Below are 21,434 nucleotides of genomic sequence, written 5' to 3'. Positions count from 1 at the left end.
CCTGAAGACAACAAAACACCACGAACAGAAACTGATAAACTACAAAAATTATCTCTGCTAAATTATTAAATATTGTTTAATATTGATCAATACCTTTTGCTATATTTACAAGTCAGCAGCTCGACCCGCCTAGTAGTTATATATCTGTAGGAGAAAGTCAAGGAGTGTCCCATATAAAATATCAAACCGGTGCAATAATGGCTAGAAAACTGCTTAGACGCAGGCATTCGGATTACTGGAAGCACATTGCAATTATCAGGCATCACGGTATTGTGAGCTGCCCCTGTGGCAATGGACTCTGTTCCCCAGTCAAGTCTTTGATCGATAGCCAGTGCAATCTCGCAAATAATGGCTGCGGTTTCGGAGGATTTACGGCTTACACATTCCTTCCACACCGTAAGATTGATGGGACGGAAAGTAAATACATCAGGCGAATCCGCAACCCAGCTGCTAAGGAAACTCTAAGCGCAACGTGTTACAAACTTGCCGAAAAATTTTCTGTTCACCAGTAAGCAGAGCAATTACAATATTTAAGTAGATAAACAGGTTGAGCAAATTGTGTATCAAGTCTGCACTCAGTCGCTGTGAATACAAACTTTGTACTTCAGTTGCCACTGACAGTTCAGTTCGTCGATGACGTCAGGAGCCAAGTTAGTACTCCCTGGTTTCCAATTCAGATTTAGTGGCTGGTTTGCACATAAGAGAGCTATAACCATTTGCAATAGAATTCTCCAGGATACAAATCAGCGAATTATACCTATGCTCGGTGAAGTACTGGAAGATTTCAAGTGGGGAGTTGCGTACCGTTTTATAGTTGTTATTCCATTTCACCTTTCTTTCCAAGTCATTACCATCTAACAGAAATATGTAGCTAGCCATTTAATATGTAGATAAATTTATTACAGGAACATAACGTAATGTAGCTCAGTAACACAGCTGATGTTAAACACAAAGCTGTGGACAGCTGAAAACAAAATACTTTCTTTGCGTGTTAATGAAAAGAATTTCTCATAAAATCTTGTGTAAAGTGAACGAGAGCATTTCCTAACCAGAAGAATTACGGAGAAAACGAAAAAAGTAACCTGGAACTGTATGGTTAAGAATACGGTACTGAAACAGCAACAAAATTGTTTAGAGAGAGTAAAATTTGTCACTACACATTTTTATATGAGTAAAATTGACTCTTGAAGCATACAATGTTACAGAAACGGTGGGGGACGTATAATGAACATAATATGATTATAAATGTAATTTCATGAACGAAATATTTTTCAGTAGGCGTACTCGGAAAAGAAATGAAAGTGGTAAGTCACAGGTAATAAGAATAGTGACTATTAATAAATCCTTTAATGCAAAAGTAGTTTAGTAACTGGGAACTATTCTTCCGTGAATAAGTTTGAGTATGACTGCAGGTTTGGCGGAGATTATGTGTTGGTAGGACATGACAATATCCAGTCAATGACCACTTCAGCTGGACGAGAGGGCCCAAGTCCTTCCCTTGTAAACAAAGCTCAGATCGTTGTGTAGCCAACACCAGTTTGCACAGTGCCTTGTTGACAGCATGGTTCCCCGGCTTCGTGGGGTCAGCAGTTACCAATTGAAATGGGGACTGATCCGACACGTCCAAGACTGTTCAGTCGTATAGGGTCCACCCGATATGGTCACGAGAACAGGAGAGTCGCTGCAGGGTATCTCATACTGTTATCAAAGGCACTCGCGTCGATCATCTGCTGCCATAGCCCACTAACATCAGATTCCGCCGCACTGTGTTAACGGATACGATCATCGTACGTCCCACATTGATATCTGCGGTTATTGCACGCAGTGTTGCTTGTCTCTCAGCACCGACAACACAATGCAAACGCCGCTGCTCTCTGTCGTTAAGTTATGGGCGTCAGCCACTGCTTTGTCTGTGATGAGAGACAATGCCCGGAATTTGGTATTCTCAGCACACTCTTCACACTGTGGGTCTCGGAACTTTGAATCCCCGTGCATCTAGCTCCAACTGCCATAACGCATTCAAAGTTCGTTTATTACCGTATTGAGGCCATAATCGTATCTGAAAGCTTTTCACATGAATTACCCGAATACAAATGACAGCTCTGTAATGCATGCAAATGACTATAAATCTGACAGAGATCACATATTGGTACAATATGACGAGAGGAGCAGCATATAGTCTTTAACACTAGCTGTAAGGACTAAAGCAGAGAAAAAAATAGATGTGGCAAGAGCTACATGGAACTAATAATGAAACTGAGTATGTTTTAATGTACATTATGTCAATTGTACAAGATGTGACAGTAGTGCAGAAATTAGAAAGCTGATGGAGTTCGCACCCTATATTTAACCTATAGCACCACAAAGTCACACACTCGTAAACAGCCCAATTGCACAAATAAGTCCCCCATTGGCATCGAGGATCGACATGGCTACTACATGCAAAAACAATATCAGAATGTACTTACACTGCAAAGGACATCGTTCACACAGTATCTCTGCAGAAAACTTTAACAAGATGGCGCAAGATTTATACTGAAACTCAATTAACAACAAAGATATAGTTTCATCCTGAAGGAAGCATCTTTTTGCACGAAGCAGAACATACTATCCATTTGAAAATTTTGACATCAATAGACATCATGTTGCTACAAAAGAAGAGTGTATACAGTTAATTTATGCATATAATTAACCATTATAGTTGTAGACACACCATGATAAATGAGCAATACCTAATAGTTATTCATAAGCTGCGTTCTTTACACACTATATTTAGCAGGTTATGTATGTACGTAGCATCATCATTCTGCCACAACAAGAGGAGAAAGGCACAATGACAAATTTGTATGCAAACGGTTACGTATATATAACTGGTTTAGCTATAGCATGTATCTTACAGACCGTATTTGATTGCTTAAACATAAGTTCCATCGTTAAAATTTAATAACTGGTTCTACAAGCGGGATTCGTTGTCGATTTGTAGCGCTGGGAGCCTGCAGGTAGAAGGACTGCGCAAATACACATGTACAAATTGCACACATTACACTTTTCAGTCGTAAACCAATATCAGGCAGAACATCATTACCATATCCTTACTACTCCTCTGCTTCATCATCATCATCACTGTCATGATCATTAGAAGGTATGGCAAGCAGGCTGCCAACGAAATGGTCTCTGTATTTATAAGTACTCACGAGACATTGTGAACCATGTAAGTTTCTGTACATAACTGTATAGGTTAAAATAATCTGAATGGCCAAATATCAGCACAGTTTTCACATGCGTATTGCCCTGATTGATCATATAATTTTATGTAATACATCCTAAACATAGAATACGTTGTCCTACAAATCGGTGAATTGGGTGTACAGGAGGTACATGATACGTAGCCATTGTGCTCACTGATACAGTTCTCCATAATATCTTGCCCAGTCGATTGTTTAGATAATAGTAGGTGTGAAACGATTTAAAAGTTGAAATAGGACATTTAGACCTATCACCCTGATATCGCAGTCGACGAAACCCAAAATACGTTCACCGGACGCAAAAATTCATGCAGTGGCAAAATTTTACGCAGTGTTAGTGGGGAGTGTCTTGAACAACATACAAAAACTCCTGACCAATAAAGTGTGAGCTTAGGGTTGGGGGGGTGGGGAAGGCACGTCAAGGTCACATTTTTGGATTTCGCGAAAATGCTTATGCATACAAAATTAAACTGCATTACATTTCCTACAAAGAAGACCTCTTCATTTTTTTTTCTCTAGTACTAAGAGTTTCCACATTGCAGGGGATAGGAGAATAACAGATTATTAAAGATAGTGTTTTAATTGTATAAAGTAATGTTTATTATTAAATGAAGTGTGTTAAGAACACGTATTAAACGTATCACATTTAAAGCAGCAGAATCGTATTAATGGACAAATTGTGTTCTGGGGGTGTAACAATGTAGGAAGGCAGGAGAGGAGGCTACAAGCATCAGGGAAGGTAATTCGCCGGATTGTGGTCATGTATATACGTCTGTAAAATGAGAGCGAGCAGGCAATTCCCCATTCTCTCTACCGCACTACATCACAAAATCCAATTGCGAGGTATACTACAATGTTGTACCGACCTTTTCGCAGGTCGCCTTATGAATCGCTACCTACAGAGTATGCAGATACTCCTGGGCTGAGGATCTGTTTACTTTCCACAAATTGTCTTGACACTACATTGACTACAGGTATTAGCTGCTAATAATACAAATGCAAGAAAGGCATATGGACACATTCTACATATATCCCAGCACATGCTCCTACACTGATACAGCGGAAACTGATCCTTACTCATCTTTTAGGCACTTGTAGCGCTCTATCCGGAAAGGTGACTTTTTCCATCACACTGCTGATTGCTTTTTCATTTTACACACAGACTGTATCCCCCACCGTTTCTTGTTCATTTGTCTTATGAAAGTAGAAAAGAAAAAGTCACTAAGCTTGTGTTTATACTATTATAATAGTATTATACTATTATATAATACTATTATAATATAGTAGTATATTATAATATAGTAGTATACTACTATTATAATAGAGTTTATTAAGTGGGTAATTATTTTCATTTGCTATGTGAGATATAATGTAAAATACTTTCCAATAAGAAACGATTGAGAAGTGCTTAATTTGGAAGTGTGATTTGGCAAGTGTCGAGTGTAGCATCGGTGGGAAAGGGAACTGATTGTTAAATGTGGTATCTTGATGCTGTCTGTCGTCGGCAGCATATTGTAAAGCCATGCAAATGTGTTGTAGTCGCTTGGTGGTGAATTAATGAATAACTATAAAGTTACTACACTTCTATCAGCATTAATTTATTATTGGTAGGCTGGACAAATCCCTTTTATTCAGAAACTTCTGGCACTTGAAGAGTGGCCTGCAATGAGTGGAGCAACGTACCATATATCCACATTGTATCTTGCAAGACGGCTGTCAGTATTTCTGATGGAATAGGACTGGTCATGTTTAAATCTAGAACAGTAATCTGCTGTAACCCATTGATTGACCTGTGCTGAAATATTCGAAGTTCAGTTACACCTAGCTCACCTACTTCTGTTACAGAAGGATTCGATCTAAGCCTCTTGGCCTCTTCAGAAGTTGTGAGTGGTGAATGAGAGGCTGCAAAAAGTATACCAGCCACTGATAGTGGAGATGGGAAATCGACATCGTCAAACACATAGTGACACCATGTTAGAGTCTGGCCAGGCTATTCACTGTGGTAGACAGCTGACAGCCCCACCTGTTGACCTTTTCAATATGACAGCTCATTTAACAACTGCAAATAAATACTCTATAAGCTGAAAGTAGCTCAGCCATATACACAACACTTCAGTGAAGTTATTTTGCTTACTAACACGAAAGAACTGTACACGAAATGCTGGCGAGGTATAGACTGTATGTAAAATAAAGTGAGCAACACCCACGGAAGGGGAAAATTACTGTTGCTAAAAGAACGTTACAGTTACTGTACAGTGTGACCAAGTATCAATTTCCCTCTAGCACTGTAGTAGAGTACTCAGAGATTTACAAACATTCTGTCCACTTCCATTTCTTGCGTCAGTATAGCAATTCATATTTGTATTCCATGTAGAGTTAACGCATTCCGTGGGAAATAAACACCTTTGGGCATGTCTGCACATTGAATCACCAGTGATTTGTAAGATGAGCTGCAGAAAGGGTGGTATAACTTTGTCAAAAGAGCCTGTAGTTGCTTTTTGTGACATGGTGTAGTAGAGACAATGGGGAACTACCTCCTCACTCCTCATTTTTGGAGACCTGTTGAGGAGGTAAGTAGACGACCATAATCCTGCAACCTACCGTTCCTCATGGTTCTAATTACCACTAGCACGTTTCCACCCCATTACATCTCCAATACTGTTCTACTGGACTGAGATGTGATACACACATTTAATATTTGTTATTAATCCAATTCATTTAACAATAAACATTAATTTTATATGATTAACATTATTTTAATAATGTATGACTTTCCCGTTTCCTACTTGTGTTTTGTAGAGTTTTCTGTGCGTTGAGGTAACTTAGTAAATTTCGTCCTCTAGGTTCCAGAGGACGTTTCTTATTGTTTCTAGTGAAATATTTCGGTAAAATTTTCATTCAGTGTTTTAACTTCGTTAAGTGTTCCAATGGCCGCTTGAATTTTTGGTTCTAGCTAATAATTTTGTGAAGTTTTTTTGGTATTGGTATTAGCTGTGGTGTAGTATTATTAATACAAGCAGTTGCTTTCTCAGTATACAGATAATTTGGAGACCGCTATTGTTAATTCAATAATAGTTCTACTGGTGTAACTAAACTTAGGTGACATAGACGTATAGTTTTTTTCAGTAACTGTAAAATTTTACCACGAGTGAGAAGTGTGGGCTCTGTCATAGGTTTGTGAGTAGTGGGTTACGGTGTGGAATTTGTTCAAAGTATTTTCATTGGGGGGAATGCAATGGAGAAGCCAGTGGGCATTCTAGCGATATCCTCTTTTTACAGAATCTGTAGTAGAAACAAGTTGATAGAGGAGCAGGAGCGTACATTCTGTGGCCTTAGGGTGCTGTAACAATGCGCGAAGGAGGAACTAGATAGAATGAGGAGGTTGAAGGGTGGTGGGAATGGGAACTGGCAGTTAGCAAGAAGGCAGCTAGGAGGAGGAGATATTCAGTTATACTTTGCATAAATGCAATAGATCTGACCAACTGTCAGAGTTGAGTGGAGAGGAGCCTCTTGTAGCTGCAGATGTAGGGAACATGCAGCAGTTCTCGACAGTTAGGAGGCCTAGGTCAGTTGTAAAGTCTAACAGAAAGAAGAAGGTTCTGCTGCTAGGTAGTTCGCACGGTAGAGGTGTGGGCCAGCAGTTGCAGGAAGTTTTGGGGAATGAGTACCAGTTCACCAGCATTGAGAAACCTAGTGCAGGGTTGGCTCCGGTGACTGACAGCATAGAGGAGTTATGTAGGAATTTTACAAAGGAGGATCAGGTTGTGATAGTGGGTGGAGGAGGGAACAGTCTTTATAGGGACGGGGAATTGATGTAGGTGGTGACCTAGTAAAGATAGCTACTCAAACTGGTGGCACTAATCTTAATGCGGCGGTTAGGCGCGTTAACATGAGGACGGAAAAGACGTTGACGGCAGAGGGCATGGTTCACATTTCAGTGGTGCCAGTGGGGTCTATCAGTAGATCGGGTTTCACTAGGTATGGCCTGCACCTCAGTAGGTATGGGAAGGGTAGGCTGGCAAAGGTTATAGGTGGCAGTGTAGTGGGTGGTGGTGGGATCACTCATGGAAAAATTGCTCTGCACAATTTTAGATTCAAGTCAGCCGAGAGGTATACCTGCTTAACGTAAGTCCCCCTAACCAAGGGCTCACCTTCAGAGGACGTCATATTTCCAAGCAGAGAAGGAATTAGCATATTGCATCAAAATATAAGGGGTATTAGACATAGTGAACTGCTTATAGATGTTGACTCTGAAATTATTGGTATATCGGAGCACCACTTAAATAATTTGACAATTCAGAGACTTCCCTCACCAGGATACATATTAGCTGACTGTTTTTCAAGGAGTTCCTTGTGTAGTGGGGTAGTGGCTATGTACGTAAGAAACAGTATTCCATTTGAGTCCATAGACGTATCACGGCACTGCACTGAACAGATATTTGAATGTTGTGCAGGGGCAGTTGAATTTAACGAAAATAAACTTCTGATTGTTGTTGTTTATAGGTGCCCTAACTCTTACTTCAGAGAATTTTTGCTCAAGCTAGAGAGGGTTATATGTGCTGACTTCAGTATAAATTTTGTATATGATGGTGCAAGAAAAAGGATGTTGGTAGATCTCCTAAATTCATGTGATCTGATGCAAAATGTGTTTTTTCCAACTAGGGAGCAGGGGAACAGTAGCACAGCCACAGACAATATTTTTATTCAATCTTCATTACTAGATGGGCATTCAGTTATTAAAAGGGTGAATGTCCTTTCTGACCATGATGCACAAATTTTAACACAAAAAGAGTTTTGGACTCAAGAAAATGTCACATATAACTACAAACTATGTAGTAAAGTTAATCCAACAGCAATAGAGAATTCTTTAAACCCTGTCAAGGAAGAAGAGTGGCAAGATATTTATGTGGCTTATAACATAGATGATAAATAAATTGCTTGCTTTAACACATTTCTCATGCTGTTGCTCTTGCTCTTGCTCTTGCTTTCCATTAAAATATTATAAACGATTTTCTAGCAGTAAGTGGCAGCCTGGATGGCTGACTAGTGGGATAAGGATATCATGTAGAACAAAGCGGGAATTATTTCAAAATGTTAGAAGTAGTCACAATCAAGCTACTGTAGCGCATTACAAACGGTATTGCAAGGTGCTTGAAAATGTTATTAGGAAGGCAAAGAGTATGTGGTATGCAAATAGAATAGCTAATACACATGGTAAAATTAAAACTATGCAGTCTGGTAGCAGTACAGGGTCAACGATATAAGGTCAGTTCGTAGTAAAAATATTTCTGTTTCTGATAAATCAGTCATTTTCTTAGCATTGCTGGTGAATGAAATAAAAATTTAGTTTCCACAGCGAATCACATAACTTCCTTGGCAAATGGCTTTCCGAGATTGATGTCTGAAATACTCCTCTGTAATACAGACAAGGGGGAGACTGAGTCAGTAATTTAATCACTGAAGACTAAATACTCTCATGGATATGACGGATTGCGTAGCAGAATATTAAAGTACTTTGCTGCGCTTGTTAGCCCTGTATTTAGCCATACTTGCAAGTTTTTCCTTTAGGAATGGTCAGTCTCCTGAACGATTAAAGTACTCAGTAGTAAAGCCGTTTTATAGAAAGGGTGAAAAGGATAATTTAGACATTTCAAGACCTATTTCTATGCCATCAGTGTTTGCTAAAGCTATTGGAAAGGCTGTGTATGTAAGGATAATTGATCATTTTATGTCACACGTTTTGCTATCAAATGTACAGTTCGGCTTTAGAATTCGTTTCACAACTAATAATGCTATATTTTCTTTTCTCTGTGATGTACTGGATGAGTTAAACAATAGGTTTCGAACGCTAGGCGTACTTTTTGATTTAACTAAGGCGTTTGATTGTGTTGATCACAAAATATTGTATCAGAATTTGGACCATTACGGTATAGAGGGAGTAGCTCACGATTGGTTCAACTCTTCACCTTTTACTTTAGCAACATACAGCAAAAGGTCATTATTCACAGTGTTGAGAATGGCTGTGATGTGGAGTCTGAGTGGGGTAAATGGGCATATGATTAATGAAACTGAACAGTTCAAATTTCTAGGAATTCAGGTAGATAGTAAACTGTCATGGAAAGTCCACCACGTTCAGGATCTTGTTCAAAGACTTAATGCTGCCATTTTTGCTATTCGAAAAGTATGTGAAGTGAGTGATCGTTCGACGGGAAAATTAGTCTACTTTACTTGTTTTCAGTAGCTTATGTCGTGTGGTATTATATTTTGGGGTAACTCTTCCCATTCTAAAAGGATATTTTTGGCTCAGAAGCGGGCGGTTTGGGCAATAAGTGGTGTAAGCTTACGTACATCTTGTCGACCCCTGTTCACAAGTCTGAGTATTTTGACGCTGGGAACTCAGTTTTATTATTATTACTAACATAAATTCCCATTTAGGAGAGCGTTAAAACACAATCAATTTTCATGGAACTTTTTTTGTCTCTTTCTTTTCTCTTCCCAAAAACCTCTCATATATCCACTGTGTTTCTTCTTTCTCTCTTCTGTCCACTTCTTTCCTGGCTTCTTCCCTTTTGGTGTTTCCTCGAATTTCTGTTTTCGGATTTTTTTTCTCTGTGTTTTTCTCTGTTTGTTATTTCTTCTGTGGAGATATTTAGTTTCTTGAGGTCTTCCATGATTTCCTTTGCCCATTTTATTTTCATCGTATTACTCATCACTACGTTAAAAATCTTTTTGTCATCCTATTTTCGTTCATCCTGTAAATGTAGCCATAGAACTTAACCCTTCTATTTTCTGATGTTGTCTGTAATTGTCTCTATCTGTTTGTACAGTTCTTTTGTCGCTCTTTTTACCCATAACCCCTATCTCTGATCAGGCCCACAGGTCTTTCTCAGAATTTTCGTCTCTTCCTTTTCCGTCTCTCAATTTTCGTTCTTCCCCTGATTACTGTCGTTTCTGAGGCATACAACGCTTCTGGTAAGACTACTGTTTTGTAATGTCTTAATTTGGGATTAACGGAAATACTTTTTTGTTGTAATGGTTCCATGTAAGTCTGCAAGCTTTTTGTAGTTTTACAACTCTTTCTTCATTGGCTGTCGAGTTTAGTCCTGTATCCTATATAATCTCTCCCACGTATCTTAAACTTTCTGCTTGTGCTATATTTTCATACTTTGTTACCAATGGGTTTCTTTCTGTGGATTTTGCGTCCATGTACCTTTTTTTTCATACGAAATTTGTAGTCCTGTTCTGGCTGTGATTTCATGTAGTGTCTCTAGGGCTTCTTTGGCTTCTTTTCTATTGTTTGTTATGATGGCTATATCATCCGCAAATTTTATGTTGATGGTTCTATTTTTGTGTCTCCCCATCATTACCCCATTGACACGTTTGTCCCATTTCTGATTATTTTCTCAAAAGGTGCGTTAAATAAAATGGATGGCAGGCCATCTCCGTGTCTCACTCCTGTCTTGATTCCGAACATTTCCGAGATCTTTCCCGTGAACTTCACTTAGGATTTTGGATTTGCTAATGTTTCCTGGATTATTTTTCTGGTCTTGTTGTCTACCTTCAATTCTTATAGTGTATTTAAAACTGTTTCCCTGTCTATGGAATCGTAGACCTTCTTGAAATCAAATGTTATTTCGGTGTTTCTGTGCTTTCTCGTTATTAATATAGCTCTTAGACACCAGATTTGTTCACTGCACGATCTTCCCTTCCTGAACCCTACTTAGTACTCTCCGATATGTCGATCTATCTGATGTTCTAGGCGATTTAACAGAGCTTGGGATAGAATTTGGTATGGCACAGCCAGTAACGAAATTCCTCTACAGTTATTAGGGTCTGTTTTGTCTCCTTTCTTGTGGAGCGGGTGTCTTAGGGCTAACTTCCATTCTTCTGCCACCTTTTCTGTTTCCCACATGTTTTTGATTGTTCTGTGTATTTTGTGTGTAATATTTTCATGGTCTAATATCCGTATTTCTGCAATCAGTCCACCTTCTCCTGGTGCTCTGTTATTTTTCAATGATTTTATTATTTTCACTATTTCTTCGTGTGTTGGGGGTTCGGAGTCCTGGTTAGGTTCTGGTTTTGTAAGCTGTAAACTCTGTTTTTGATCATCGCAGTTGAGTAATGAGTCAAAGTATCGAGCCAATATTTCACAGTTTTTCTTCTAATGTGTCTCCAGTGTTCCATCTTGTCTTTTGAAGCATAAGCTTGGCGGTTGATATCCTGTCATATTTTCTCGGAATGTTCTGTAAACATTCCGTGTGTTGTTTCTGGTGAAGTAATCTGTCTCTTTCAACGTGCTGTTTTCGTAACCTTTTTTCCCCCTCTACGGATTATTATTGAAGTGTATTCCTCTATCCTGTTGAATTCTTCCCATTTTTCTTGTGTTCGATGGCTGTTAAATTTTTTCCATACTTGTATTCTGTCTTCTATGGCTCTGTCGCATATCATGTCCCACAATCGCTGTTTCCTTTTTCTCGTTGGTTGCACCAATTTTATAAGTTCTCTAATTTTTTGACAGTTTTGTCCAGTTGTTGCTGTTGATTTTCGTAATGTCTCCTATTATTTCTTTCTTGTTTAGTTCCAGGTACTCTGGATCTATTTGAAAGGTCTGTTAGTTGTCTTGATTTGTCGGTGGGTATAAATTTTGCTTTGATTTGGAGAAGATGTAGATCAGACTCAAGAACTCCTTTCCTAGTTCTTACGTTCATTATTTCTCTAGCGATTTTCATGCATATTGGTATGTGGTCTATCAGAAATTCGCCTAGAGTATTGTTAGGGGATTTACAAGTTACTAGTTTTCTGTGTGGTTTGTGGAACTGCGTTGACGTGATTTTCAGCTCAAAATACCCGCAGAAATTTATCAAGTTCTCTCCATTTTTGTTTGTTCTGTTGTGGGTCGTGTGTTTCCCTGTCGTGTCTCGAAATTTTCTTTCCTTACCTAACTGGACATGTAAATCCCCTAGTAAAACTTTTGCTTGGTTCTTGGGGATTTTGCTTGTAGTTTCATCCAGATCCTTCCAGAGTTCCTCTATCGTCTCTGGGTTCTTCTTGTTATAATTATTTGTAGGGGCGTGTGCACTAATTAGTGTATAGGCTTTGTTTCAGATCGTATACTTAGTGTTGAAATTTTTTCTGATTTTGAGGTGAAATCTATTACAGAGTCCAGTACCGATTTATTTACTACAAATCCTGTTCAGAAGAGTTTGAGATTACTTCCTGGAATGGTTATCGCTGGTTTCCCCTCATATATTCTGTAATTTCCGAATCAAAGTGGTTCTCATCTGCGAATTGCGTTTCCTGCATTGCCATAATTTTGGTATAGAATTTATCCATGGTGTTGGTTAATTGTTTCAATTTACTGGTTTTAGTAGTGTGTTTGTGTTGAGTGTTCCCATGTAAAATATTATCTTTGTCTTGAGGGTTTTTGAGAAGCTCCAATTCTTCTCTTCACTACATGCCTGATCCCCTGGAATCCGATGATCAAGTCTATTACCCAGTCTACAAGGATCTCACATAATTTCGACTGGAGTTTTGATTACCAGAAGATTCAATGACAGCCGAGCTCACAGAGCTAACAGATGCTGACCAGAGTATCGGTGGCTACCACACAGACGTGTCTGGATATTGGAGCTTCACCTGTAACCCTAGGCAGGGGCCCTCACAGTTTGCTACAATCCGGAGCCAGGTGGACCCAGGTTGTTTTACGAGGTGTTATTCCCCAGCCTCTTCCTTCCTCATCACTTGAGAGAGGCGGCCCCGGGCTTGGGACGGGCAATGGCGGGGTTGGTTACTGTCACTTCTGGTCAACAGTATCAGCTTATTCCCAAGAATAAGCAGCTGTCACTCAGGGTAATACTCGGCAGAAATCAAACCCGTATTTGGATCGTACTTCCTTAACTATTGCACAGAAAGGTGTGCAGTATACTGCTGCAAATATTTTCAATAAGCTACTACTGGAATTAAAAAATTTTAGCAGTAATACACGCGCTTTCAAAACGAAACTGAAGAGTTTCCTCGTGGGTCACTCCTATTCTGTCGAAGAGTTTCTTGAAAAACGAAGCTGATTCTTGGTGTAGTGTTGATTGCGTTTACTTAAACTTATGGACTGGCTTTTTTCGGGTTCATAAACACTTCATTTTTATCTGTTATTACTTTTGTGTTGTATGTCCAAGTACTGACATGTTCCAAGACCTTGGAGATCTGCTCTTCAATTTGATCCTACGGTACTTAACGTGTAAATAAAATAAAATAAATACGTCACTGCCAGTACTGGAGAAAAAGTTAACATGACGCTCTTTCTAAGAAATGTAATGTAGGTTGATAGTTTTTGGGAAAACATTGACTCTACATGTCCCGTTTATGAAGATATTTAAGAAAAAACGTGTAAAGAGACGTTTAAAAGATGCTCACACCGCACCAATCAGGATTTTTAGTATGATGTTCATTACACTCCCGCTACCACAATACGAAAATTGGCAACTTTGCGACTCTTTTCTCCTAATTTTTCTACGTTTATTAACTATAATATCTAGTCACGAAATCAATTTCGGTGAGATATGGGATCTCTACGTCAAAAGTGTCATATGCTGTATGAAAACTAGCACTCTCTCAATCACAAGATATTACACATAACACACCCTATAATAGACAGAATAGACAGTATACGTGCTGCACCTTCTAATAATGTTAATGACGTTTTCAGTTTATAAAGCACAATTAATCATAGTTACTGATGTAGAAGATTTCCTACTTTTTGAAATATTCTGGAAGAACTTGTGTATCTGTAGACAGTGTCTGTACCTGAAATGTTATCGAGAGTTATTGCTATGAATGGATTTTCTATGTATATGAATTTTAGCGCTGACTTACACAACCATACTAAGCTTCCAGCATGAGCCACATCAACTTGTACATCTGTTTTAACACTTCTGTATCTGTAGAAAGAGTTTTGCACAGTGCATCATAACATGTTACAATCATCATTCACAACTGTTGAGGAGTTGAGATAGGTGCTGTATATGCACACACTGCATGGTGGGTACCACAACGACGTTTTTAAATTCAAAACGGTTATTCATCACCCATTTTAAAAGTAAATGTACAATTTCACATGCATACATAAAGGCATCACTTTTACTTTTCAATTGATGTAGCTCAGGACCATTACACTGTTCAAAGTCTCACGTTTATTCGTATTTACAAATTTCTGCAGTCGAAAATACTTTTTCAGTCCCTTTCACACAAACGATCACATTTGTTTATCTGCCTGTCTTAATTGTTGGTGTCATATTTCTATAGTCAATGATGGACTTGTTCCAGTGCAAATTGGGAGAATTATGTTAACCACATTGCAATTTCTCCTGTGTTGAATCACTTGACGTCTTGGAACAACTTTGTTGTTTTGCACTTTTGTGCTGAATGTTGTAATAATACTCCTTTCATACCCAAATGCAATAAAATTAGTGAATTTCACCATGAACTCATCCCATTACCTTACAGTATTCTTGGAGGGCAAGGACGATGATAACACCTTGAGATACTATTGTCTAATTCTTCAGAAGTTCTTTCTAAACAACTATTTGTACTATTGCTATGAGTAGTGAGTTAATAATCAAAAATAACGATATAAAATTAAGATATATGCAACTGTGTTTGTAGGAAAGTTGTCTGCAGCTTTGAATTCAACACTTGCAGCCATTGGTCCTTAGTTGACTGCCTCATTTTCTTTTGTACAGTCAGTTACGAAAGTTGGTGCTGTTTTCTTAAACTCTGTCAGGATTTTGTCTTTAATACTTTCATAATATGAACCGTAAAACTTGAATACGCGTCAAGCAACACAATGTAAATGCTATAATCTTAATCCTCTTGTAAACAGTCATATGGATACATTTCAGAATTAAGGTACACTTTGGTGTTCTTTAATTTAGGGTTACTGAATTCGCTAAACTAGGTTTTTATATTTCCTTCATGATCAATTTCTAATTCAATTATTATGAATATGGTGTTTCGAGCTGAACCAATATTCTAACAGTCCTTTATGTTTGTCGAATGCAGATAGGCAGTAGAGGATATTGATGAGCTCCCATGACCGAAATTTTTAGGGCAATGGAATTCCCCCCCCCCCCCCCCAAACTATATTTAACAAATATAAGTATTCCTCCCTTCTTACTGAAAATGGGGTATTTTCCACATCAGCTTGTAATGACGATTTTATTGGATTCAACTGTGGTATTTAGTCCTTGAATGTTCGAAATAGTTTCTGTTGTGCTTCATAATAGGATCAGTTCTAGTTTCACTATTATTAAATCACATTTCATGCCTTCAAAGTACTCTATTATTATATGCAGTCGCACACGTGCATTTATACACTTATATTCAGGTATAGCTTCCTGAACTGTTTTCTCTGTTTTCTAACCAGTATTTTCCTGCCCATTTAGGTCTTATTACGTTACAGAAACTATGTGTACAGAGTATTTGCACACCGTTCTATCCACATCTTATTCAATGAAACAGAAATGTGAACTCATTACATGTTATTAACGAACATGACCGAGGCATAAGACTGCGAAGAAAACTCATATCAGACTCAATATTAGCCTTTTAGAGAGTGCACAGAGACATTTATGCAATCATTCTGCGTATGCTCCATACGCGAATGGAATGGGGAAAAACCCTGAAAACTGGAAATTACTGTCCGCCATTGAGTTCACTGTGGTTTGCGGAATTTTGATATAGGTGTGAATGCATAGATACACAGAGCTGACAAAAGTAAAGGGATACCTCCTCATCTCAGGTCAGATCTCTTTATGCCCAGCGTAGTGCAACAACACGAAGTTGCATGGACTCTACAGGTCGTTGGAAGTCCCTTGGAGAAATATTGAGTCATGCAGCCTGTAAAGCCTTCCATAATTGCGAAAGAGCTGCCAGACCAGGATTTTGTGCATGAACTGACCTACTGATTATTTGGCATAAACGTTCTATGGGAATAATGTCGGGCGATCTGAGTGGCCAAATCATTCGCTTGAATTGTACCTAAGGTGATGCACTATTACCCATAAAAATTTCATATTTCTTTTGGAACAAGAATTCCATGGGTGGCACCAGATGGCTCCCAAGTAGTCGAACATAACCATTTCCAATCAGTGATCGGTTCAGTTGGATCAGGGGATCCAGTCCATTCCATGCAAACATAGCCCACATGATTGTGATGGAGTCACCACCAGCTTGCACAGTGTCTTGTTGACAACCTGCGTCCATGGCTTCCAGGGATCTGCGCCACACCCAAACCCTACCATCAGTTCTTACCAACTGAAATCGGGACTCATCTGATCAGGACATGGTTTTCCAGTCGTCTAGGGCCCAATCGATACAGTCGCGGGTTCAGAAGAGGCGCTGTTCGGTGCTGTCGCGCTGTTAGCAAAGGCGCGAGGGCCGTCTGCTGCCACATTTCGCTGCACTGTCCTAACGGACATGTTCGTCGTACGTCTCGCATTGATTTCTTCGGTTACTTAACGGAGTCTTGTTTGTCTGCTAACGCTGACAACTGTATGCAAACGCCGCTATTCTTGGTCGTTAATTGAAGCCCATCGGCCACTGTGTTGTTCGCACTGGCGAGATTCAATGCCTGAAATCTGGTATTCTCTGCACGCTCTTGATACTGTGGACATCGGAATATTGGATTCCGAAATGGAATGACCCATGTGTCAACAACCATTTTGCGTTGAAAGTCAGTTAATTACTGTCGTGCGGCCGAAATCACGACGGAAAGTCTTTCACACGAATCACTTGCGTCCAAATGACAGCTCCGCCAATGCAATGTCCTTTTATAGCCAGCGTACGTGATAATACCGCCATCTGTATACGTGCATATCGCTTTTTATCACCTCTTTGTAGAGCCAGAGGTTGGCAGCATTTTGTAGCAGTGTCTGTAACATAATTTCTTTGTTAGGAAAATATTCAAACATCTATTTCAGCTTCACGGCTGCAACACCTTCTAACAATACCACCACTTGCAACGTAGGTTAGAAATCAGATTAATAATGTTGCTCACGCAGCATATGTTCGCTTTATCGGGCAACAACAAAGTTATTGACTGTGGATGGTATCGTTAGAATGGAATGAATGAAGTCGCTGTAAAAAGGTCATTAATTTTGGCACTTATCTTGAATGGATTCCCACGTAGATTTCGTCGAAGTTGTTATGGCTCATCTTGTTGATTCTAGGGTGATTCCACTTTGACTGCTAGAAGGTCCAGATCTGCATTTGAGCAATATTTGAAGACCTAACAAATGCGTTTTTCAGGAAATTCTTAATGATCAAACAATCCCAGATCAGAACAATGGTATGGTAGAAATGATTTTTGACTTGGTGTTCACGATCCACATTTTTATTAAACTTCTTGTAAATTCACATATACTTCTTCTTAATTGTCACATCATCAAGAAAACAGTTTTGTATCCATCTTCAAATATTAAATTTCCACTTTAACCGAACAAAAGACTTGACTGTTCTCTTACAAAGCGAAGTAACAAATTAACGTCTGCAAAGTGAAACAAAGACTGCCCTGTGAGCATTCGCGCCAAAACGGTTACAAGTAAGTCAAAGATTATGACAGTCTCACAGAAATGAATACACACAAGAACCATATCACTGTAATACATCGATATATCGGACTACCCGTACATTAATAAAAGCAAATATGAATATTGTTACAAAAATATGTCTGTTACTTCGCAGAAAAGTAGTACGATATTGCTGGTATCGAGAACTGGGGTTAGAGTGCCGTAATGGTCACGTAAATAAAGAACCATTACAACCTGTGCAACTCCTCTTCATAGTGTGTTCGGTATTCTCCAAGTTGCACATAAATGTCCTTGTTAGGTACTGAAGCCACTACAAATCACTTTGAAGGCCATGTTATTCGCTTTCAGCAGCAGGAGCTGCTTTTCGTCCCTTGTTTTAGAGTGCTGTAGGACTGTGACGAGGCCTAAGAAAAAGACAGGCCGCGGCAAGTACGTCACGAAGGTAGGCTTGCGCTCGCTCGCTCGCTCGCTCAACTTAGGAAACTATGTTTCTACACATGTTAACTCGTAACTAGGTGTGTACGTGCAAACGAGAATAGCATCATCTGCTGGAATCCGCTATTATGGAATCTTTCTGTTATTAGACCTACAATGATCGGAAGTCCATAGACATACTTACAATTATTTGCAGCTGTACTGGGGTAGAAGAAAATTAAAATCTGGCCAAAATAATTGGGGGGGGGATTAAAGGGACCAGACTGCTTCGGTCATCGGACGCCAAAATAATTATCAGTTGCAGGAGGCACCTCTTCTTGTATGAAATGTGGACTGTTAAGCAGAGGAGGGTAAATGCTACAAACAAGCGGTTATACCATTTATATCGAGATTGATCTTGAATTAATTTTTTTTGTAGTACTGTTAATCAGGAAGACTTCATAATAACAGATTCCAGTAGAAGATGCAATTGTCGTGTGGTGTGCGTAATGTAAGACCTTCGGTACACACACCATCAGATTATTTGACTCGTCGCTCTAACGAAGTAGGAGAGTGACAGCAATATGTCTCGTGGTCTTATCGTGGCGTGTTTATCTTCTGCAGTTAGGTCAAACGATATAAAAGCGTTTAGAGTAGCAGATCGACGGTGACCAAATTTAAACAGAACTTGATTAATTTTCACACACATTTATTAAAAATAACAAGCATAAAAATAACTTAACTTGGTTCTGGATGCTATTTACAATGGACAATCTGAAGTTCCCTTGGTCTTGGTACGTTAATCTTATGCTCAGATCTCTTATACTTGACAAAGTGTCTATACATTTCTCTTCATGGCGATGTACAGGAATATGACAATCCTATTAGGCGCAGACTGAAACTTGACTACACACTAATGCAGACAAATGCAGACTGACTAATCGGAGGTCTGTACACTCGTTATAATACCTCGCGCGTTCATGTATTACTGCGCGACTGTGATCCGCGAGGAGAAAAGATTCTACGTTAGCAGCAATCTCACTGGCTGCGTTACATATTAATACTCCGATCGGCGGAAGCAGAATTTGGTCCGTCTTTATGGCAGCGCCATCTCGTAGAGCGGAGACGGACGAGCGCTGCGCCTGCGCTGTTGTGCTTAGCGGGGCGCGCTCTAGTGGGAAAGTTGTGTACGCCCTGACTACGCGGAACTATGTACACAACATGTCGTTAGTACATACACAACGAGCTCCGAACTGACAGGTTTAGAAACTCGTTTTGTGTGCTGAGTCCGCCCCGGCCGGCACGGTAGCTCAGCGTGTTAGTTCATAGTGTTAGCTACCATCTGTTATAAAAAAGATAGCTCAAGATACAAGCGCACGCTGCACAGACTGGATAACATGCTGTGGCGGAGTCTGCAGGCCTGTGTATAAGGCGTTATCTCCATGTGTTAAAGGCTGCTTGAGAACTCAGCCACTCGACCTTAGTCTTTGTAAGGGCCGAGCGGCGTCGTTGATAAGTGAATTGCGTAACCACATGCAAGCATATCTACTGTGAGAGGCCCCTGAGGGGCAGTTGACTGCACAGCAGCAAGGAGAGCTCCACCTACCAACCCAAGGGAGCCAATGGGTCTGATGATGGTTTTATAGAAAAAACCGAAACCGGTTACTCATTAAAACAGACATAACGTGATCAAGACTGAACTTTAATCTAAATATAAATGTTATAAAAAAACTGAGTAAACGTATCAACAAACAACCTGAACGAACAAATTCAACGAACAAGATAGAACAAAAAGAGATAGACAAAAAAAAAGTGGTCAGTGCGGCGGTCTGTCACGCGAAGGGGCCCGGGTTCGATTCCCAGCTGGGTCGGAGATTTTCTCTGCTCAGGGATTGAGTGTTGTGTTGTCCTCATTATCATTTCATCACCACCAGTGGAAGGCAACGGGAAACCACCGCTGGAATCACTCCCCTAGACGCTCATGCGGTGGACCTATCTGACGAGGCTTCCCCCATGAAAACCCTGCTGAGGGCAGAACACAAAAGTAAAGTTGTCTGCTGAGCTGAGCTGAGCGAGCGAGCGAGTTGAGGCCTACCTCCGTGAGTTACGCGCCAGGCCTGTCTGTTTCGTGGGACTCGGGCTGTGACAAGTGACGGCTGCTCGGAGTCGCTTTTCTCGCGCATGCGTAGGCAGCGAGCGCGCGTTCCGGCTGGAGGCGGAGCGCGGCAGCAAGGGTGGCGGCGGCGGCGGCGGCGGAGGCGGCGACGCGGCGGGCGACAACCGGCGCCGCCTCATCCGGCGCGCCAAGGCCACCTCGGTGCGCATCTCGCTGCTCATCGTGGCCGCCTTCGTCGTCTGCTGGACGCCCTACTACACCATGATGATCATCTTCCTCTTCCTCAACCCGGACAAGCACGTACGTCGCGCCCCGCGCCCGCTCATGTGTTATCCACTTCCGTCATGCACACTAGTCGTACTATTACTAGGGTGGAGACTCTTCTTACTCACTACAGACTTGTTAGATATTTTCTAACATTCAAGACTGTTACTAAACATAGTGTTGTAAGGATCAAAATTGTCAAATGAAGCAACGTGTTGCTCTTTGTTGGTAAATGTCTTGAATGATCAGTATTGCCGGCCGGTGTGGCCGAGCGGTTCTAGGCGCTACAGTCTGGAACAGCGCGACCGCTACGGTTGCAGGTTCGAATCCTGCCTCGGGCATAAATGTGTGTGCTGTCCTTAGGTTAGTTAGGTTTAAGTAGTTCTAAGTTCCAGGTGACTGATGACCTCAGAAGTTAAGCCGCATTGTGCTCAGAGCCATTTGAACCATTTTTGATCAGTATGGCACATTTAACTGAATTGGTACCCTTCATTCTCGCGTCTGGGCGACTTTACATGTCACACTCTTTATCTTTGTCACTTTTTCCCAAGTTTTAGGCCCAGTATTGGGCGACATAAATAGCAGCATTGGTCCTCAGCCATAGATATTCGAGACTGCACACAGAATAACTGATAGGACACTTCACCACAATCACAGAAAATTTTGCTGTTAAATTACAGCTTCCACCTTCACGGCTGCAACGCCTGTGTAACGTCTAATCATAGTGTGTTCAGCTCCGCCCCCGGTAGCTGAGTGGTCAGCGCGACAGAAAGTCAATCCTAAGGGCTTAGGTTCGACTCCCGGCTGGGTGGG

At 40.3% G+C, this 21,434-nt stretch overlaps 1 protein-coding gene across 1 annotated transcript in view; it reads left to right on the top strand.

Annotated features, from left to right (window-relative positions):
• LOC126413201 (adipokinetic hormone/corazonin-related peptide receptor variant I-like) overlaps window positions 1–21,434 on the top strand; it is a 188,541-nt gene that overhangs the window by 27,023 nt on the left and 140,084 nt on the right. The window contains exon 3 of the mRNA XM_050083097.1: window positions 20,500–20,657. Coding sequence (XP_049939054.1) covers window positions 20,500–20,657 — 158 coding nt within the window. The remainder of the gene's footprint in view (window positions 1–20,499; window positions 20,658–21,434) is intronic.

Source organism: Schistocerca serialis, chromosome 7 (genome assembly GCF_023864345.2).
Source record: "Schistocerca serialis cubense isolate TAMUIC-IGC-003099 chromosome 7, iqSchSeri2.2, whole genome shotgun sequence".
Taxonomy (NCBI): domain Eukaryota; kingdom Metazoa; phylum Arthropoda; class Insecta; order Orthoptera; family Acrididae; genus Schistocerca; species Schistocerca serialis.
Note: the sequence above shows the minus strand (reverse complement) of the source record. Positions and strands in the feature narration are given on the sequence as shown.